The 22865-nt window shown below is 43.2% G+C and overlaps 1 protein-coding gene across 3 annotated transcripts in view; it reads left to right on the forward strand.

Annotated features, from left to right (window-relative positions):
- duox (dual oxidase) overlaps positions 1-22865 on the forward strand; it is a 91047-nt gene that overhangs the window by 62482 nt on the left and 5700 nt on the right. For all 3 annotated transcript variants that reach the window (XM_043680278.1, XM_043680276.1, XM_043680277.1), the window contains exons 23-31: positions 420-482; positions 3580-3758; positions 6661-6891; positions 9028-9127; positions 10790-10839; positions 12585-12712; positions 14301-14454; positions 18314-18546; positions 20655-20813. In XM_043680278.1, the coding sequence (XP_043536213.1) occupies positions 420-482; positions 3580-3758; positions 6661-6891; positions 9028-9127; positions 10790-10839; positions 12585-12712; positions 14301-14454; positions 18314-18546; positions 20655-20813 (1297 nt within the window). The remainder of the gene's footprint in view (positions 1-419; positions 483-3579; positions 3759-6660; positions 6892-9027; positions 9128-10789; positions 10840-12584; positions 12713-14300; positions 14455-18313; positions 18547-20654; positions 20814-22865) is intronic.

Raw genomic sequence — 22865 nt, forward strand, 5'->3', positions numbered from 1 at the left:
TCCCTGCCTGCTGTTGGGTGAATGCCAGCATTGATGGGATATTGGGATTAATAGCCCACTCATCCGCCACAACTGCTGGCAGGGTGGGAAAGCCATCCCTGACCCTTAACTGGGGCAGGGGCAGGAAGATGTTGAGGCCCAGAGCCACCAGTCTCCCACCAGATTAAATACTGCCCCTTCCTCCTTGGGCAATTGCCAATTAATGAACCGAAAATTAGGAGCTTCTCATTAGGAGGCCCTCAATACTCAGACAGATCAGAGTAATCCGTCAATGGCTCGTAGGCCACCTCATTTCCAAACTACTTTTCCCATGTGTAACTCCCTCACTGGATGATAATTGAGGCTGGTAATTCACTTGTGAATGGACCAGACTCCCTGGAGCCTCCTGACTAATCTCCTCATTCTGTACATCCCAACAGAAACATGCAGGAGTCTGCTGTGGAAAATATTGGACAAGAGTTCCGAAACCGAGTCAACAAGAAGTAAGACCTTGTATTCTGTGCTGTTTTATTGTGTGTGTGTGTGTGTGTCTGTCTGTCTGTCTGCTGTCTATCTGTGTGTGTCTCTGTGTGTGTCTCTGTGTGTGTGTGTGTGTGTCTGTCTGTATGTCTGTCTCTGTTTGTGTGTGTGTCTGTGTGTGTGTGTCTGTCTGTCCCTGTGTGTGTGTCTGTGTCTGTGTGTGTGTGTATGCGTGTGTCTGTGTGCGTATGTCTGTCTGTCTCTGTCTGTGTGTGCCTGTGTGTGTGTCTGTCTGTCCCTGTGTGTGTGTGGTCAGGACATGGAGGAGAGCAGTTGGGAAGTTATGTTGCAGTTATACAGGATGTTGGTAAGTCTGCACTTGTCGTTCAGTTTTAGTCAAAGTGCGACCGGCAGGATGTTTTTAATTTGAAATGTGTGCAGACGGAATTTACACAAAGGTTGCCAGGACTCAACAGTATGAAGTATAGGGAGAGGTTGGACAAGCGAGGACGTTTTCCTTGACAGAATATAAGACTGAGAGGGATCTTATCGAAGTTTACATGGAATAGGTGAATGGATGCAGCCTTTTGTTTTCCTAGAGTTGGGGAATCGAGGAGGAGAGGGCATCATTTTAAGGTGAGAGAGGAATGAATAAAAGCGAAACTGATGGAAACTGTTTTACACAGAGAGTGATGCACAAAAGGATGAGCTGCCAACGGAAGTGGTTGAAGCATTTTTATTAACGATATTTAAACGGCATTTGGGCAAGTACATGGACAGGAAAGGATGAGAATGCTATGGGCCAAGTGCTGGGAAATGAGGTTAATGTGGTTGGATGTTTGGATCAGCATAGACGAGTTTGGACCACAGGGCCTCTCTGCCTCTCTCCATGCTGTAGGACTTGATGACTCTACAAATAGAATGGGTCAAGCTCTCATTTATTCTTTGGTAATGAGTTCGAATTATATTTGGACAATGTTCTGTCAAGTTAACTTTGCACATATTTTGTTTTTCAGTTTGTTATCGACAATACGTGTGTGTGTGCGTGTGTGTGTGGTGTCTGTGTGTGTTTCTGTGTCTGTGCCTGTGTGTGTGTTTCTGTGTCTGTGTGTGTCTGTGTGTGTTTCTGTGTCTGTGTGTGTCTGTGTGTGTCTGTGTGTGCCTGTGTGTGTGTGTGTCTGTGTGTGCGTCTGTGTCTGTGTTTGTCTGTGTGTGTTTATCAGTATTTTTTAAAGGAAAATATCAATGTACATATTTGCAATACCCTCTCGTCATTCCTCTTTCCATCATAGTTTGAGCAACTTTGTTTTGGTCATAAACGTGTTGTTTTAGCAGATTAAAGAAATCTGCCTGACTTGTTCCTAACACTGTGTGTGTGGTGTACCATTTAAATAAAGAAGTGAAATAACAGACTGACAGCACTGCCTCAGGCCCAAGAGGTGTACTTCACAGTGAAAATTTAGGCATAAATATAGATGCATGGTCCAGAAATGTACAGATAATAGACAAACTGACCTTGTGGTTAATAGTGAGGAGGAGAGCTTTAGATGGCAGCAAAGTATTAATGGACCTGTCAGAGGGGCAAACAAGTGACAAATGGAATTCAACTCAGAGAAGTACAAAGTGATGCATTTGGGAAGATCAGAGAAGGTAATGGAATGTGTAATGAATGAAAGAATACTGAGCACTGTGCAGGAAGTGAGATTCTTCGGCACTGGGTTATTTCCCTGACTCTGAAGTTCCAAGTTGAAGTCCCACCCAAGACAGGATGGTCAAGGACAGGGTGTCCAGAATGTGGCTAAACAGGCTCAGACCAACCTGGGAGTCCTTCTAACAAACACCTACCTCATGATTCCTGGTAAGCCACATGCTAGGCAGAAAATGGAGCCCATACCATCACCATCCATGTCTAGGTCTCTCAGTTTTCTCCCATTTATTGTGTGTTCCTTTTTCAAGTTTTTTTTTAAACCCAGAGGGTGGCAGATGTCTGTCAGTCACTGCCTGAAAGAGTGGTGAACCCAAGTCCATAACCTGCATTACTATGGACCAGAAATGAGTCAGAGGAATTAAGCTCGGAGTTTGGGGTTTTTGACTAGGATGTTCCCAATGGACCAAATAACTTTTTTTCTGTGCCAAGAACTCAAGTGACCAGATTGTTGGTTATGGTCACTTGATGAATCATTGAATCCCTACAGTGCGTAAAGAGGTCATTCAGTCCATCACATCTGCACTGACCCTACGAAGAGCATCCCAACCAGTCACACTTCCCTACACTATCCCTGTAACCACTCATTTCCCATTGGCTAATCCACCCAGTCTACATGTCCATGGACATTATGGACAATTTCCCTTGGCCAATCCACCGTTAACCTCCACATCTTTGGACTGTGGGAGGATACCAGAGCACCTGGAGGAAACCCATGCATACCCGGGGAGAATGTGCAAACTCCACACAGACATTTGCCTGAGGGGAGGATCAAACCCAGGTCCCTGGCACTGTGAGGCAGCAGTGCTAACCACTGAGCCACCATGAGTGTCAATTACTTCTTAAACTTGGACAATTGTGACTGAGTTGCTGTAGGGTAGGCAGAGGCTCCAATTTCTCTGTAACGTGGAGCTGGTCAGGAATCTCTCCCTGTCTCACTGTCTGTCATTTGGTTCTCAGTCTGTTTAGCCACATTACGAAGACACCTTCCTTGACCATCTTGTCCTGCGATACGACTTGAGCTTGGAACTGCAGGGACCTCAATCACGCTGAGGGAATATCAGTCAGGCTTCCTGCTCCTCATTGCTGGTCTGCAATATCCATGAGCATGCTCCTCATTGCTAGTCTGAAAAAAATGCAGGGGCAGTGAAATTCAAATGAGTAAAGACTCAGAGGCAGTTGTGAACTCTTCAAGTGCCCTCCAGAGTTAAATAGCACACTGTCATTGACGGCCTGGGCTCGGTCTGGAATGTCCATCTGGTGAAGGACAGCCACCAAATGCAGAACTTTTAACCGTCTCTGGCCTTGAGTAGGGGAGGGGCAAAAATAAAATGGGGCAGCAAGGAAGGAAACAAACCAGACAGATCAACAGCATGTGCAATAATAACAACCTGCTGTTTTGCAACTTCTTGTAGATCTCCTCACCATCGCCCCAGGCCCTACACTGAAGCAAAGCGGGAAAAGTACAATCGGAGCAAAGTGCACCAGAAAGTTCAACAGTTTAAACGTTTTATTGAGAACTACCGGCGTCACATAGTTTGTGTTCTGATCTTCTACGGTATAGCAGCTGGCGTGTTTGTGGAACGAGCCTATCGTAAGTGCCACCTTCCAGTGTCTCGTCAGATTGACTTGGGATACCCGCACCCGGTGAAACGGGTAGCAAAGATGCATTGAAGGCTAAGTGAGATAATGAAGCAAGGGTTGGTTAATCAGGTTTGATAGGTAACACTTGAGGAAGCAACAGCTCACCAAGACTCCTTCCTCCATACCCATGACCCAATACCAGCTCAAAGGACAAAAGCAGCAGATAGATGGTGACACTACCATCTGCAAGTTCCCCTCCAAGCCGCCTGATTTGGAAATATATTGTCGTTCCTTCAGTGTCGCTGGGTCAAAATCCAGGAATTCCCTCTCTGACAGCACACTGGGTGTACGTATAACACATGTATTGTTGTGGCTCGTCAGCTCCTGTTCAAGGGCAATTAGACACGGACAGTAAATGCTGGCGGGTGGTTAGGGTTTGGCGATGGAGGAGGCTCAGGATCTGCATGTCCTTGGTGGAGTGGGAGGGGGAGTAAAAGTGTTCAGCCACGGAGGGCGGTGGGATTGGTTAGGGTGGGTGTCACAGAGATGTTCCGCAAGTTGGTGTCCTGTCTCCCCAATGCAGAGGAGAGCACATCTGGTGCAAAGGATGCAGTCGATGACATGTGTCGAAGTACAGGTAAATGTTGGCAGCCTTGTCAGTGACAGTCATATCCTGTGACTGAATAAAACAAGTCTGGTGAGGACAGGGTGGGCTGTTTCTGTTCTGTTAAATTCTATGTATTAGGTTTAGCTAGCCACTCTCCTTAGTGTTGTTTATGGATGATCTAGAAGGCTGTAGCACAGTTGTAATGTTCAGAAACTACATTTGTTTACCATGACCTGACTCTTTCAGCCACAACTAAATGCAAAGGAAAGAACATAGAACATAGAGCAGTACAGCTCAGAACAGGCCCTTCGGCCCTCGATGTTGCGCCGACCTGTGAACTATTCTCAGCTCGTCCCCCTACACTATCCCATCATCATCCATGTGCTTATCTAAGGACTGTTTAAGTCTCTCTAATGTGGCTGAGTTAACCACATTAGCAGGTGGTGCATTCCACACCCTTACCACTCTCTGCGTAAAGAACCTGTCTCTGACATCTGTCTTAAATCTATCACCCCTCAATTTGTAGTTATGCCCCCTCGTACGCGCTGACGTCATCATCCTAGGAAAAAGACTTTCACGGTCTACCCTATCTAATCTTCTGATCATCTTGTAAAAGGCTGTCTAAGTACATATGTCCTGAGATTACAGTGGCTTGCTGCTGAAATCATTTAATTTGGGTCTCTACATTCTAGGGGATAGCAAACATACATTTCTTAAATACCACACCATATACTGTTCATTGCTGATAAACAGAACACATAAAGCTGCCCATGACACTATGGCAGTGTGAATTACCTGGGCCTTGTACCCAAGTAGAAACACTGGCTGGTCATCTTTGACACCCAACTATCTTCTATCTTGTAAGTAAATGGATGGTTTAAAGTACAATGTTTACAAGGCAAACTTCCTGACACTTCTGTGGAACTTCAGAGACACAGTCTGTCGGCTGTTCACAATGTTGGCCTGTGTTACTTACCATGGATAGACTGAGGATTTCCCCCATATAAACACTTTGCAGCTTCTTCCCAGTAAGACAGTCTGGACACGCCCTAATCTCTAATAATCAAACTGTCCAAGCTTGCTGTAATACAGCCTGCAGGACTTCATCTTCCCTTTATTTCACTGTAAAATAAAGACAAAATCCCAAAACACTGCAATCTAATAAATCTCAAAATTGTAATCAGTCTGACATCAGAGTATGACAGGTGTGCTGTGAACAGTGTTAACGATTCACTTAAGGCACTGTCATATTAACTGTGTAGTATGTGAGAACAAAGACATTATTTATCCATTGTAATATCAGTGTCTGTTTCCTCAAGACTGAGGGTTAGTACCTTTCTTAACATGGTTTTTACACTCTGGAGTGATGGATAGTCACTGTAGAGTTTCTGATGTTGTTCCATGCTATAATATCTAATTTATGCTAAATCAATGAAGACTGAAATTGCAGAAAGCATGGATCTGATTTTTCTTCTGCTCTTGAGGTTTGCTGTAATTAACTCACAGTCAATATTGTTGCTTGATTTTTGTTCATTAAATATAATAGAAATTGGAATCAGGCACCGTGTAATGTATGCCGGTTGACACATGGGAAGTAGGTAATTATAGAATCATAGAGATATACAGCACGGAAGCAGACCCCTCAATCTACCTTGTCCATGCCAACCAGATATCATAAACTAATCTAAACCCATTTTCTAGCATTTGACCCATATCCTTCCAAACCCTTCCTATTCATGTACCCATCCAGATGCTTTTCAAATGTTGTGACTGTATCAGCCTCCACAACTTCCTTTGGCAGCTCATTCCAGACACGCACCACCTTCTGCATGAAAAGGTTGCCCCTTAGGTCCCTTTTATATCTTTCCCCTCTCACCCTAAACCTATGCCCTCTAGTTTTGGACTCCCCTACCCTGGGGAAAAGACCTTTGGCTATTCACTCTATCCATACCCCTCATGATTTTCAAACCTCTGTAAGGTCACCCCTCAGCCTCCGACCCTTCAGGGAAAATAGCCCGAGCCTCTTCATCCTCTCCCTATAGCTCAAACCTTCCAACCCTGGCAAAATCCTTGCAAATCATTTCTGAATCCCTTTCAAGTATCACAACATCTTTACTGTAGCAGGAAACAATTCATTGTTTTTGAGTGTCTCTTTGTAAGATGAGTAAACGTACCTCCTGGTCTCTTAGAACTGGGAAATAGTGAAGCCTTATCCTCTCAAGTCCATTTATTTGAAGTTATAATCCATGCAAATTTAATTTGTACTCAGTCAATTTTCTAAGGTTCATTTTTCTCTTTTGTCCAGACTATGCAATTGGTGCAGAGACGACTGGGATCCCACAAACTACATACATTGGCATTATCATTTCACGTGGCTCAGCAGCCAGCATCTCCTTCATGTACTCCTACATCCTCCTTACGATGTGTCGTAACCTCATCACTTTCCTGCGTGAAACCTTCCTCAACCATTACATTCCCTTCGATGCTGCTGTGGACTTCCATCGTTGGGTTGCAATGTCGGCTGTTGTACTTGCAAGTTAGTTTGCTTTCTTTGTGATATCGCTAGCATTTTCCTTGGTTCATATCTAGAGCCCATTAAGGTGCACAAGAACATTACACTCCCGAGACTCACGCACCAAAAGGCAGCTTTGAAAGGAACTGTGGTAGTCAATTGTACTTGAGGTGAAAGTTCATTAAAGAGTAAGAAAGAGAAACATGCTGTCAGTGTTCTGCCTAGCACACCGTTGAACAGTGTTATGTGCTATTGTGATGCTTTTATGTAAGTCACCTTACATACGGGTAGCATGGGGCTCAGTGGTTAGCACTGCTGCCTCATGGCACTAGGGTCCCAGGTTCGATTCCAGCCTCGAGTAACTTTCTGTGTGGAGTTTGTACATTCTCCCCGTGTCTGCGTGGGTTTCCTCCGGGCGCTTCGGTTTCCTCTCACAATCCAAAGATGTGCAGGTCAGATGGATTGGCCATGTTAAATTGCCCTTAGTGTTCACAGATGTGTAGGTTAGGTACATTAGTCAAGGGTAAATGTAGAATAATAGGGTTGGGGGATGAGTCTGGGCGGGTTACTCTTCGGAGGGTCAGTGTGGGCTTCTTGGGCCAAAGGGCCTATTTCCACACTGTTGGGATTCTAATTCTAAAAAAAAACTGCAGCAGTAATTAGCTGATTAAATTAAACAGCGTGCACCTTCAGTTTGTTATTGGCAGAGAACAGAATGTATTCAGCCAGCCCATGTTTCCAAAACCCAAATCAAAATATCTGCTGCTCAATGTGATTCCACGATTGGGTGACATTTGCTGAACAAACTCGCATACGCCGATAGGCATACTAACAAGTTAGCATAATCAGTCAAGTTCGTAATGGATACTTATTTGTACTTGCTAGAACTGATGTACATAATGACACATTCTCCCTAAACATTAGATGTTCAAACTCTCCTTTTATATTAAACTAGCCAAGAGTTTGGAGAGGCTGTAGACAGCTGTTGTTTAGCAATGCCACTGTGTTGGCTTCCCAGTCAAGCAGTTCCTGTTTCTCTCATTGTGATTGTTTGAAATTTGGTATTCTTGCGTTGGTCCTGATGATTGCAAGACAAAACATTTTTGCTTAAAAAGTTTCCCTTTTTCAGTAAAGTGCGATTTCTGTACAGGCAAATGAAAGAGAAATGATTGGAGGAATATTGAGAGATGAGGAGAGGATAAACACCAGCTCAGATCAGTTGGGCCAAATGGCCTCTTGCTGTGTAATTGTTCTGCTCCATGATGCCTATGATGTTTAAGTGTTATAGAAACCTGTAGACAATTACAGACCACTTGTTGGTACCGAGGGAAGCTTCAAGGTCAGTAAAAGCTTTTTAACCCAAAGCACAGCTCCAGAAGAAAGCAAGAAATTTCCCGTAGCTAGACTCTAAGGCTCAATGGGGCATGGCTGATAATTCTTGGCACCAGGGGAGATTTCCACATCAGACCTCCCACATCAGAAGCAATGGGGAGGGTTCAGAATGATTTACTGTAAAGAGAGGCTTAGAGAAGACATCAACAATGGTGTGACTGGTGTCCAGGGTTGAGTTAGATAGATTCTTAATTAATAAGGGAGTCAAAGGCTGTCGGCAGCAGAGGGGAGAGTAGAGATGAGGCCATAATCGAATCAGTCTCGATCTTATAAAATAGTGGAGGAGACTTGAAGGGCTGAATGGCCTCTATTTGTACCTAGTTCATGGTTGTATCTAGAATCTATCTTCCACACTACTTCACCTAATCTACTTGATGTATTCTTTCAAACTGTTTGTTTCTTGGCTAATACTTATAGTGGAGACATAGAGAGTATTACAACTTATCGCAGGGATATGACACTGCAGTACATATTATTTATTGCATTATGTGTAGCATAGGGGGTCAGTTAGCTTGGATGGTTAGATTGCAATACAGAGTGACACTGACAGTTCAGTTCCCCGAACCAGCTAAGGGTACCATGAAGAACTCTCCTACTCCACCTCTCCCCTCACCCTGAGGCGTAGGGACCTTCAGGTTAAACCACCACAAGGAGTCTCTCGCTAAGAAGAGAGAACACTTCTGGGACAAAGATAACTTTATTATATTGTATGAAGGCTGTAAATGAAATGGTTGCTTACTATTGTAACATTTCTCTTGATTCCCCCAGTTTTACACAGTGCTGGACATGGTGTGAATGTCTACTCATTCTGTGTCAGTTCCCTCAGCAGCCTTGCCTGCCTGTTCCCCAGTGTGTTCTTCGATGATGGGTAAGTTCCAGATCGCATCTCCCCAGACACCCTTGACCCTTGGAAAGGCTTCTAATCAGCTGACTTGGGTTTCAGTGAATGACCGAGTGTTTATAACTGGCCAAGCAAGTGAGGGAGGCCAGCAGGGAAAAAAGGGAGGCAGAACAAACACAGGATGGGGCGGCTTCAGTGTGTGGACACAGAGGACAAAGCTACTATTGTAGAATATTGGATTAGAGATCAAAGGAAGCCTTATAGTCCAGAGCTTCTTATTGACTGGGCCCCTATTGGCAGTGGAAGCCACCAATTCTGTAATATTGATCGATGCACATCACTGGGGCACTCTCAATCCAGGGCCTTGTAATTAACAATTAAATTATTCTTGGGTTTCTTTTTCACAGACATTAAAATTCTTGATCTGCATGAGCTGCACATGACAATTCAGTGTCTCAATGTTAAAATTCCAATTGCAGTAGAGCGAGCCAGACTGGATTACACTTCATATCAGTCAGTGACACCCTCTAAATTCCACACAGCAAACAGTACCAGTGCTAACACTGTTCTGACAGTACTGCCATCTCTGCACCTTAATGCAAGACGTGTCTCAGCACGTTTTGGCTGAGCTATGCAGCCTTCTCCCCAACCTCTGCCTTCGTGAGGTAACCTGAATTGGATTGAGTCTGGGTCAAGTGTGGAGTCATACTCTGGTCTATATAGCTAGATTTGGAAGTGGTACCTAAAACAGCAACAGCTCCAGAGAAAGGTTGCCAAGCTACAGACACAATCCAGGAGGCTTTGTTCAAGCAGTGGAGAGTCCCCCAGCCTCTGGGCGAGGAGCTCCACATTTGAGTCCCATTCCAGGACCTGATGGACAAGGAAAATGCATTCATCATGTGGCTACACAGGCAGAGGATCAACCTACAAATCCTTCCAACACAAGCCCATAGTGAGAGATTCCTGTTCAGCCATGTGGTGAAAAGAACATCATTCTCCAGAGCTCCTGACTTCTCTGGTGCTGAATGGCCATTGTGCATCAGATTGGTGCCAGTGACATGGGGTTTAATCCCCATTCTCATTAGGGGGTGGATTCGGACCTGCCTCCTTGTTATATGCATGCTGGGGGGTAGTGGCGCTGTGAGTCACACTTCCTTTCAAAAAACGCACTGAGAAAGAAGGTACAAATGGTTTGACTTCCAAAATAAATGGAACACTACAAAGTGGGTTTCAAACCTTTAATCTCTCTGGTGAAAAAGGCACAGCTTTGTTTCGAAACAATTGGTTCTGAAAGGATGATTTTTGATACAGGTTCATTTGTCAACATTGGCAGCGCTAGTCCAATTTATGCATCAATTTTCCTTCCACTTACGATTGAACAGAAGTACAGAAACTGGAAGGTAAATGGCACTGAGACCATGAGACACATAAAAGAATTCCCCATGATTTTCAGGCTCATTTCAGTCCTGCACTGAAACTCTTGCAGCTGAAAGGAAAGGTTAAAGTCTTGTCTGCCTTCTTGTAAAATAAAATCTGGTCTCATTAGTTCAAATATTCTGCAGATTTGTGCGAAATAGATAATAATGTGACCACATTTAACAAGAGACACATTGCTAGTGACTGGTGTCTGAAGTGAGATGCAGAGGATCCAAATTTGAATTTACATTTCTTTTTATTTTTGTCTTGCAGATCAGAGCTCCCACAGAAATATTACTGGTGGTTCTTTGAGACGATTCCAGGTAACTGTTACCGTTGTTTCTGAGTGACTAGAATATCAACATAAAGAGGGATTATTTCATCAATGACCTTGTGACCATCCAGTGTGTTTCTTTCATACATGTAAAAGGAACACGATATACAATACACAGATGTGTTAAAACATTTTGAACCGTGCATTAGCTTCAGAATTTACTCCTGTTCTAATATCAGCTGATGTTACAACTAGTCAAATTAGATCTCAGAATATCCAACAGAACCTATAATCTGCCAAGTCAGATTTCTGAAATCTAGCTTGATAGGTCATAGGTTCTGGTAGTTATTCATCAAAACATTGTCACATGAGCTGTGGAGTTTCTTGAACAACAGAAGAAATAAATAAAAACAAAGTTCTCTAGATATAAACCATAGTTAGAAAGATCTTAAAATACAGTGAAACAAAGTTCCAACCTGTTTCCCGACTCTATCCATTGCATAAACTCAAATCCAGAGGAATTCTATTCCTATCGCAACCCTTTAGGGTTTCACTTCACCAACTCCTAACATTGCATTGGCTTTGGAAAATGGAGACAATTCAATGAACCTTTTCCCAAACTGCCAACATCAACCCTTCCACAAATCGGAGAGCCTAACATTTCTTAGTTCTAATAACCAAACTCTAACCAATTTCTAAGCAATGATTTCTAACCAAACTCTCCTGGTTTGGGAAGCTGCACAAATTAACATCTGCTAGGGTGACTGATGCCCTGAACTGCCCTGAAAGTCTCCTTTCTAAGAGAGAAGCTATAATTGCTGCTGGCAACCACTTTACTGTTTCCTGAACTCAATTGTAAAATAACTTGATTCTAAGCTGAATACAAAGCTGTCACAAATTCCTGAGGCACAAATTTCTCATTCCTGATGTAGGGCTCCTGCCCGAAACGCGATTTTCCTGCTTCTCGAATGCTGCCTGACCTGCTGTGCTTTTCCAGCGCCACTCTAATCTTGACTCTAAACTTCGGCATCTGCAGTACCCACTTTCACCTTACCTGTCACAAACCCCACAGTATAAACAACTTATTCCATTAACACTTGAGGATGTCACCCAAGCCCTTGATTGCAGTCACCTGCTCTCCGACCCGTACCCGATTAGGTCACTGTTCCCGAAAGACTTGCTGACCTTGCTTCATTTCAAAGGAAGGAGAAAGTGAGGTCTGCAGATGCTGGAGATCAAAGTTGAAACTTTATTGCTGGAACAGCACAGCAGGTCAGGCAGCATCCAGGGATGTTGTTGTTCCAGCAATAAAGTTTCAACTCATTTCAAAGGAAGCCCTTCAAATAAATAATCAATACCTATATGCCACTAGAATAAAATCCAAACTCCAAACATAACATTGTCATGTAAATAAATTACACATGTTTCATTACAAATATCACATCAGCATTCCATTATTCATGAGCATTAAAGGTGACTTAAACCTTCGGAAACCCAAACTTTAAACTCTAGAATTCCCTCTCTAAAACTCCGACTCTTTACCCCCTTCGAGATCATCCTTAAAAATCTCTATTTGCACTTGTTTTTGCAAACCCACTGTAATATCTCCTTATCTGGCTCAGTGTAAAATGTGTTTTACAACGCTCCCGTGTCAATGTGTGTATGACATTTAGGCAAGTTGGTCTAGAGATCGCCGGCAGTTTTGATAATGGAACTAATGAATGTGGGGCATTGCATAGGAATTGAGGGAGTAGAGGGAGAGAATGTAATATTGTTAAATGTTTTCAATTTTAGGAATGACCGGCGTTCTACTTCTTGTTGTCATGGCGATTATGTACGTCTTCGCCTCACGCCAGCTCCGTCGGATGAGCTTCCGAGCTTTCTGGGTGACTCACCACCTCTACGTCATTCTGTACATTCTGGTAATTATGCTTATACTCGAACCACCATGTGTTTGCAAATGTGACTTTGCTGCTCTGATCACAATTTTGTTTTAAGTCAGCCTTATGCTATGGCTATCACTTATTGTCACTCATAAACTATATGTACTGCTTATCAGTTTAGCTTGAGAAGCTAATGATTGGGTCACCTTCTTGAACATCTACAGCTGGTATGTCCTTAACATAATCCTGATCCTTTACCTTAACGTCAAATCTTTGCATCTTTTCATCGTTATACAGATTTCATCTATTTATACTTCCCGCTGCTTCAGGAAGGCAGCCAACATCATGAATGACCCCTCCCACCCCGGTTACAATCTCTTCCAATCTCTTCCGTCGGGCAGAAGATGCAAAAGCTTAAAGATATATGCCTAATAGACTCAAGAACAGCTTCTTCCCCGCTGTTATTAGACATCTGAGTGGACCTCTCAAATTTTAAACCTAACGTTGATCTCACTCTCTGTACACCTTCTCTGCAGCTGTAACATTGTATTCCTCGCTGTGTTCTTTAACCCTAATGCATTTTGTATGGGATGGCAGTGTTTCAGTGGGTAGCAATGCAGCCTCACAGTGCCAGGAATCCCCTGGTTCAGTTCCAGCCTTGGGAGTTTGCACATCCCGGTTGCCTCCGGATGCTTCGGTTTCCTCCCACAGTCCAAAGATGTGCAGATTAGGTGGATTGGCCATGAAAAAGCAGGGTTACAGGGATAGGGATGAGTCTGGGGGGTTGGGGGGAGGCATGTTTTTTGGAGAGTCAGTGTGGGTTTGTTGTTCCCAGATTTTATGATTCAATGATTTGCCTGTACTGCTGAAAAAACAAAACTCTTCACTGTAGCTAGGTACATGTGACAACAATAAATCAAATCGAATCAAATTCAAGGTTGCACGAGACAGAGTTTTGCTCTACAAGGGAGTCTAGGAGTATAGAAATGGGCAAGAAAGTGTAGTTATCATGACAATCACATCAGCCTTGATCTGACTGAATGACAGAGCAGGCATAACGACCTGAACAGTCTGTATCATGCTCTGATTTCTTAAGTTGGACTGGAGTGGTGAGAAGACCAACTTACAGAATATTCACTGCCCAGAAGAGTAAGGGTGTATACTATTCTGATTTACAGACGTATTCTGCTGGCCTTTGACCTGGAAGCAATGCAGTGATGCCAGATAGTCTTTGTTGTATCGGCTACTCCATGTGTAATTTATTGTTCGTGCAGCCCACAATTTTCCTGTCAATTCACATTAAATTTGCAGGAATTTGTTTTAAGATAAAAGCTACATGCAGCATGAACATGTCAGTAAGTTTTGCGGGGGGATGGCTACTTTGGTTGAACGATCCCCCATGGGGGTTGTAACCCAATCAATCATACCTTTAATATTGCAGTGTAAAATTTCATCCCTAACAGCCTCACAGGGTTTACCTTCATCTTATGTTGTTCCAGGAGGCAGCTCCTTCTCAAGGGCAACTGGGGATAGATATGGCATGGACTTTTTTCCCCCGAAAATTGTGCAGACCCAGATTTTTAAGCTTCATTCCCAACACTCCATTTCATTTGTTCGTCTCTCACAGATTCTCATTCACGGGAGTTCGAATCTGATCCAACAACAGAGTTTCTACTTGTACTTCATTGCGCCTGGACTTATCTACTTGTGTGACAAACTCATCAGCCTCAGCAGGAAGAAGAAGGAAGTCACAGTAGTCAAAGCTGAATTGCTGCCCTCAGGTACCATAGTGCCAAGTATTAATCCTCACCTTGCCTGCTGTTGTACTAAGTTCTTGAGGATAGAATGGAATGATTTAGGCTTGTACCTACTTTGAGTATTGAAGGTTAAGGATTGACTTGTCTGAAGTGTTGAAAGGATTTGATAAGTTATAGAGAAGCAATATCCTTTCATTGGGGAATGTAGATCAAGGGGGAAAAGACCTTAAAGCGAGAGCTCAGCCACGTAATGGGTGACATAACAAAATTACTTCACTCAAAATGTAATTTCACAGAAATGCAAAACTCTCCCCCCGCTCCAAAAAGCTGGGTTCTCAGGAAGGGTCGCTGGACCCCGAAACGATAACTCTGATTTCTGTCCACAGATGCTTCCAGACCTGCTGTGCTTCTTCTGTCTTTGGCTCTGCAAAGGCTGCTTGGAAAACTTCAAACTGATATTTTTGTTTTGGTAAAGGATTTGGTGAAATTACAGGTGGATAGAGATGCGCCCATAAGTAATTGGAACAGGAGTAGGCCATTCAACCCCTTGAATCAATAGATTCTTGTCGATCCAGTTTTCCTCACGTCCACTTCTTTGTGTTTCCCCATAAGCCGTCCCTCCCCGACTGATCGGGAATCCATTTCTCTCAGCCTTAAATATACACAAGGACTCTGCCCCCACAGCTCTTTGCGGCAAGGAGTTCCAAAGACCCACAGCCTTCTGAGAGAAGAAATTCCTCCTCATCTCAGTCTGAAATTGGTGCCCCTTTATTCTGAGACTCTGCTCTCTGGTCCTAGATGAGTGGAAACATACTCTCAGTACTGACCCCGTTAATTTTTTGTTTCAAAGCAATCATCTCTCGTTCATGATCTGATAGAATGGCAAACCAAGCTTGACGGGCTGAATGGCCTCCTCCTGTTCATACTTGTGCATTCAGTGAAAGCCTCAAAGGACCTCTTTGCTTTGTGCAATACCTTGATCTAAAAACATTGTCCCTGTGCAGGATCTAAGTGCCTACCTCATTGTGACTTTTACGCTGTACACTTCACTTCCTCTGGGCTCCATAGCAGGCAATTCTGCCTTGGAGCTCATGATCTTAAAACTCACGCCCCCTTACTGAGAATCACAACCCATATTTGTGATGCACTAAGCTATCACCATTGACTCCTCACACAAAGGTCCTGTACAAGTGGTAGCAGTGAATAAAACATTCAGAGGCAATCTTTGAGTTCTGAAGACAATTTTAAATGTCATATCTAAAACCATTATCCCAATCTGGTGATAGCCTCACACAAGCAACTAATATGCTTAATCAGATTTGTTGAGACATATTTTTATCCAATATAACATCACCTCAGATAAACCTAGTTTTTCTCTGTTCTCAAATCTTGATGTTCATTGTTCCATCAAGCTCCCCGGTTGCCTACAATCGGAGATATGAGGCCACAGAGATCATCATGACCCTCGTTTCAAACTCCTCCCCAACGTCAATAACAAATTGGACTGAGACTGAGAGGGAAATGAATTGGCAGGGTCCTAGGGATAGAGCAGGGGAGTGGGACTGACCACGGAAACCAAACATGTGCTCACTGTGCCACATGATATAATGTTGCTGATGGTCTCTGATCAGTTATGACGATCTCATCTGCTTAACATTACCCACTCCCATCTCTTCCCCTCTCTGCTTCCAGAATCTGTTCCACTTTGCTATCCACATGGAGACCAAAAGACCAACGATTTCCTTCCCACCTTTAGACTTTTATACTTCAAGCTTTCAAGAACATAGTTGGTCATGTGTGTATGGCCATGTCTTGGAATTGTTGAGGGATGATGTTGTAGAAGTTTATAAAATCATAAGGAGCATAGATATGGTTAATGGTAGGTATCTTTTCCCTAGGTTGGGGGATTTTGTGACTAAGGGGCATATTTTTTAAGGTGAAAGAAGACAATTTAAAAAAGACATGAGGGGAAATTTTTTTATACAGAGTGTAGTTTGCTTGTGGAATGAACTTCCTGAGGAAGTGGTGGATGCAGGCACAGTCACAAAGTTTAGAAACTTAGATAAGTGCATGAATAGGACAGGTTTGGAGGGATATGGGCCTGGAGCAAGCAGGTAGAACTAGTTTAGTTTGGGGTTATGTGGACCGAAGTGTTTGTTTTCGTGCTGCATGACTCTGTGACAATATTAAAAATGCTGTCGTAACTTTCAGACCCTTATCAGTTGTTCAGGGGAACCAACTTTGTTTGATATGCTGGTGAATTTAGCTACGAGCTCGGTTGGACTGTGCTTCCCTGGAATTATTACAATAAAACCATATCAATCACTAACATGTTCAGTGGAACTTGTTGTTGAGTAATTAATAATGAGCATATTGTTATACTTTTTTTTAGTAATGATATAACCTGAATGGTATTGATGTGTTACATGTCATCACAGACCAGACAAACATGAGATGATTAATTTAAATGCCAATCTCCCTTAATTAGCACCAATAAAACAAGGTTGTGAGATAAAATGTAATATCTGTAACTTTGTAATTTACTGTAGATAAATAATGATTACTCATAACATGACATAGCAGATATGGGACTGGGTAATGTATGTGTTTTGGTCTGGTATATTTATTTAATTTTGTTTTGTTTTTAATGGGAGGTGGTCACGACTGGCAAGGCCTGCATGTATTGCTCAATCCTAAATACTCTTGAACTGAGGGGTTTGCTAGGCCATTTCAGAAGGCAGATAAGAGTCAACCACATTGTGGTGGGTCGGGAGTCAGCTGAACATCAGACTGGGTAAGGAGGGCAAGTTCCTTCACTAAAGAACATTAGAGAACCAGATGGGCTTCTTTAACAATTGATGTTAGTCTCACAGTCACCATGACTGAGACTGGCCTTTGAGCCCATATTTATTATAGAAGACGGTGTAAGCTTCATATGGAGCTAGCGATGGATTCACTTGGACGGCTGGTTTTTAATGCAGGGTGACACCAACCTGGATTATAGATTGTAATGGATTATAGAACTCCTATATTGTAGGAGCAGGCCATTCAGCCTGTCAAATCCACACTAACCCTCAAACAGCATCTTCCCCACCTTATCCCTGTAACCCTGCATTTCCCACGGCTAGCCCACCTAACCTGCACATCCCTGGACACCATGGGGCAATTTCCCATGGTCAACCCACCCTGACCTGTACATCTTTGGTTTGTGAGAGGAAACCAGAGCAACCGGAGGAAACCCACGCAGACACGGGGTGAACATGCACACAGTTGCCCGAGGCTTGAATCAAACCTAGCTCATTGGCACTGTGAGACAGCAGTGCTAACCACTGAGTCATCATGCTGCCATGGGTTCCATTCCTAAACTGGCAGAGGTTATCATTGAGGACTCTGCATCTCAATCTCTCCACTCATCTGGGGCGTAGTGACCCTTAGGTTCAACCACCACCATTCATGTCTCTCTCTCTCTCTCTCTCTAACGAGAGAACAGACTAGGGTCTGATGAGACTCTGGTGACTTTACCTTTACATTTGGAATTACATGATATATGGGTAAACCTATAGTATCTGTAGTGTTGTGTGGCAGGAACCGTTATTTTTAAGATTTTATTTTATCCATTACTTATCAAGAGATATCTAACCTAATTCCCAATATTAAAGCTCAAGTTTCGGGTGTTTGCAAAAAATGATGCAAAGGCACCAATGCCCAGAAAGGAAGAATAGCTTGTAATGAGGTCACATATATCCTGATCACAGGACATCAGACGGGGATTGTAGCTAGGGGAGTGATGTTTGAACTCTGGCTACAGTTGGAAGATACGCTGAGGTCCTCACCTTCAGGCACTGACACCGGCTACTTAGCTGTTTTTTTTCCTTGGTTGCAGGTGTAACGTACCTTGAATTTAAACGGCCCCAGGACTTTGAGTACAAGTCTGGGCAGTGGGTGCGTATCGCATGTATATCCCTGGGTGCTGATGAGTATCATCCCTTCACACTGACCTCAGCCCCAAATGAGGACACCCTCAGCCTCCATATTAGGGCAGTGGGGCCCTGGACGACAAAGTTACGAGAAACCTACTCACCGGAGAATGTCGGAAATCTCGGAGGCAACCCAAAGGTAATACGCAAGTGAAGGTAAATGTAATGCATTCTCAGCTTAAAGTTATTCACCAATGTCCTTTATTGCAAAGGGATAAGTTTGGAAAATGTATTTCAGTGTTCAATTTGCACACAGCTAGTTCCACAAGGCGCTATAGTGATTAGGAAAGACTCCCCTATTTCATCTGAACATTTCCATTTTGAGCCTGACATCTTTTAAGAATGGGAAAAGGTGTCATTCAGGAACAGTCACACAATTCCATTTCATGTCTTCCTAAGATCATACCTGCTGGTTATTAATGTGCATCAAACCCTTATAAGCAGACTGTGTGTCACGTCCTGAAGTCGGGTGTGGTCAAGTTAAAGGAAAAGCAGTTACAGATGAAAATGTACAGCACCTGTAAATGAGAAAGATAAGAATGCTATTATGATAGCTCAAGTCACGAGAGCAACTTGATGGTTTTAGATTTTTCAAAATTAATTCATGTGATCTGAGCATCACTGGCCTGCATTTTATTGCCCACAAAATGCCTTTATGAACTATAGCGATAGGGAAACTCTTCACCTTACCCTGCCTGGCCTATATATGATCTCCAGACTCACCAAAACTGCGTGAATATTTCATTATCCCCTGAAATGGCCCAACAAGACATGTAGTTGTATTCAGCGGTCAGTGACAAGCCAGCACATCTCAACAGCAATTAGGAACGGGCACTGTTAGTGCCAGCACTGACAGTGAGGTCCATAATGTTGTAAACATTATTCTAAACTGACTTCTATACTTAATCTATGACTTGCCACAGATGGAATTTTAATTGCTAAGTTTGCATTGAAATTCATTAATTGTCTTGAGAATGATAAACTTATTCTGATGCCATGGCCTACACACCCAATACTGAAGGCATTGTTTATCACAACAACAGTCAAGTTAGCAAAATGAAATGATTGAGAGGCTCTTAAATATGATCCTGGTGGAATAGTGACAAGGCAATTCCCAGCTGATGGAGAAATACAGCATGGGAAGAAGCTATTCAGCCTACCCTGTCAGAGTTGATCCTCTGGTCGAGCTACACATTTAATCTGATTCCCAGTTTTTCCCCCCAAAGCTCTAATTGTGGTTCAACATTGACCAACTGCTTTTAAAAGGTGCTGGACTTCAGGGGTGGCTCAGTGGTTAGCACTGCAGCTTACCAGCTTCACAGACCCAGGGTTTGATTCCAGGCTTGGGCGACTGTCTGTATAGGTTTCTTCTGGGTGCTCTGGTTTCCTCCCACAGTCCAAAAATTCGCAGATTAGGGTGTATTGGCCATGGGACATTGCCCCACAGTGTGCAGGCTAGGTGGGTCAGCCATGGGAAATTTTGGACTGGGTAGTTTGACCGCAAAACATTAACTCTGATTTCTCTGCACAGAAGCTGCCAGATCTGCTGAGCTTTTCCGGCAACTGCTGTCTTTGTTTCAATAGCTGAATGTTAAACTCCTACTATGTTTCTTGTACCTTTTGTGAATTGCTGAAGAACTGGGGAATCTATAGTTTCCCCAATGCTGTCTCCATGGAAATGCATAGGCCAATCAGATATGATGAGCTGCCCAACCAGCATCCCTTCTCCAGTGACCCTTCTCAGAACTGAGTTAACTCTGATTTCTCTCCACAGATGCTGCCAGACCTGCTGAGGTTTTCCAGCAATTCCTGTTTTCGTTTCTAGTGTTCTGAGAACATGGGTTCAAATCTCAGCACGGCAACTGGTGGGAATTTAAGATTAGTTAATAAATTTGGAATAATCAACAGTGCCATGCAACCATCATTGATTGCTGTTAGGTCACTCATGTCCTTCAGGGAAGGAAATCTACTGTCCTTACCCGGTCTGGCCTTTAAATGAGTCCAAGCCTACAGCAAGGTGGTTGATCCTTAACTCCCCTCTGAAATAGCCCTTGCAATCTGTTCAGTGCAAGGGTAAGTAGGGATGAGCATCAAATACTAACCTGAGCAGCAATGCCTACATCCCTTGGAAAGTGCGAACTTCTTAAAAATTATCTTGGTCTTGACCAAGAATTACATTTTCAAATCACAAAGTGACTGCATACTAAATGCCTTCTGACTGACCCAAAACTTTCCTGTGTCCTGCAGATATATCTGGACGGGCCTTTTGGTGAGGGTCATCAAGAATGGAACCAGTTTGAGGTGTCCGTTCTGGTTGGGGGAGGCATCGGTGTGACACCATTTTCATCAATTCTCAAAGACCTCGTCTTCAAGTCATCTATGTTCAGCAAGATCGCCTGCAAAAAGGTAACTAAAAGAAATCTGCTAGAGCAAGCTCTTTTACAAACGTGTTCCACCCTTACTGAGGTGGGGGATAGTACATCACTCACTCCAACAAACACTGTTCAAGGTTAAGATCGCAGATGGTGGTAAGACTGAATGAGTCAGATTCCAAAGTGAAACCTGGCTTGATAGACCATAGGTTTTTATTTTGCAGTTTGTTTACCATAGTGATCAGTCACAGAACATATTATCGAGAGGCTGCCAGTGTACTTTGACTTATTATATCAAAGAGAAATCAAAGATCTGTGTAACTATTTGGTAAGATCTTATCATGAACACCAAAAAGGAAGATTCAACCTTTCTCCCAACAACATCATGCACAGATACACAACCCCAGTGGAATAGCATTCCCATCTTTACTCCTTAAATTCTTACTCAATCGATGAGGTTGCAAGTGTTTCCTTTCAGAAATGTTCTGCACGTTCTCCAGATATGATTATCAGCACTTCTTCCCAAGGCACACAGGCTGATTTTTTAAGGAAAGCGAAAGGTTTTTTTTCCCAACCTTGTTATCTTGTACTGCTGAAACAGGTTAAGACTTCTGCCCAGTTCTATGGGTCTGGAAGTTGCCAAAAATAGACTCTCCCTTCTGCCCATGTTATGGACTAGGCCAGACCACTCAAAACATTCTTGTGCAGGCACCCAGACCATAACTTTGCAATTTGTTTCGGTAAGTGTGCAATGAGAATTACCCGGAGTAAGTTAGCTAGGTTAACTACTAGGTTTTAAAACAGACAGAAATGTATTCACAAAATTATACAATGAAACAAAGAACAGAATAAAGAGCATCTACAGAACTCAGTCTATCCAAACTAGACTGTTCCAAATATACACAACAGTCCTAATAAGCAAATCCCCTTAAAGCAGTGAGTTGAGGGGTGCGTATGTTAAGTTACTATATTTTGCATTAGGATTAAGTCTTGGCACAATATTGTGGGCCTAAGGGCCTGTTCTGTGCTGTACGTTTCTATGTTCTATGTTCTAAACCACAGTTTAAAAATGGAACAGATGCTTACAGGTTGAAGTTTAGAAGGGCAGAAGAGAGAGAGAGAGTTTGCACACAGTTCACTGTTGAACTCCCAACTAGCTCTGGACTGAACTGCTCAGCTAGAGAGCTGATCACTCCCTTTTGATTATACAGGTCATTTGTAAAACATGACCTGGCTTTTATTGGTAGAGGAATTGAGTTCCGGAGTACTGAGGTCATGTTGCAGTTGTATAAGACTCTGGTGCGGCCACATCTGGAGTATTGTGTGCAGTTTTGGTCGCCATACTATAGGAAGGATGTGGAGGCACTGGAACGGGTGCAGAGGAGGTTTACCAGGATGTTGCCTGGTATGGTAGAAAGATCGTATGAGGAAAGGCTGAGGCACTTGGGGTTGTTTACATTGGAGAAAAGAAGGTTTAGGGGTGACTTGATAGAGGTGTATAAGATGATTAGGGGTTTAGATAGGGTCGACAGGGAGAATCTTTTTCCTCGTATGGAGCCAGCTATTACAAGGGGGCATAGCTTTAAATTAAGGGGGGGTAGGTATAGGACAGATGTTAGGGGTAGGTTCTTTACTCAGCGAGTCGTGAGTTCATGGAATGCCCTGCCAGTAGCAGTGGTGGACTCTCCCTCATTATGGGCATTTAAGCGGGCATTGGATAGGCATATGGAGGATAGTGGGCTAGTGTAGGTTAGGTGGGCTTGGATCGGCGCAACATCGAGGGCCGAAGGGCCTGTACTGCGCTGTATTCTTCTATGTTCTATGTTCTATGTTCTATGACCACTTTGACCTGAGGTCTCATCTGTTCACATATAAACAAAAAGGCCTCTCAATACCCTTTAATCTCTATACTAAACTAGTCATCTCGGAAATGGGAGTGGTTTATGACCCTTCTGAAAGAAATCAATGACACAGTATCTTTGAGAAAAGGAACAGCTTTTAGTAAAAGAGACCAGCTTTGTGACATCGGTAAGAATCTGCTGAACTCAACTTACTCCCTGGCCTCTAGTCTCCCTCTCCCTTGTCA

The sequence above is a fragment of the Chiloscyllium plagiosum genome, chromosome 40 (assembly GCF_004010195.1).
Source record: "Chiloscyllium plagiosum isolate BGI_BamShark_2017 chromosome 40, ASM401019v2, whole genome shotgun sequence".
Taxonomy (NCBI): domain Eukaryota; kingdom Metazoa; phylum Chordata; class Chondrichthyes; order Orectolobiformes; family Hemiscylliidae; genus Chiloscyllium; species Chiloscyllium plagiosum.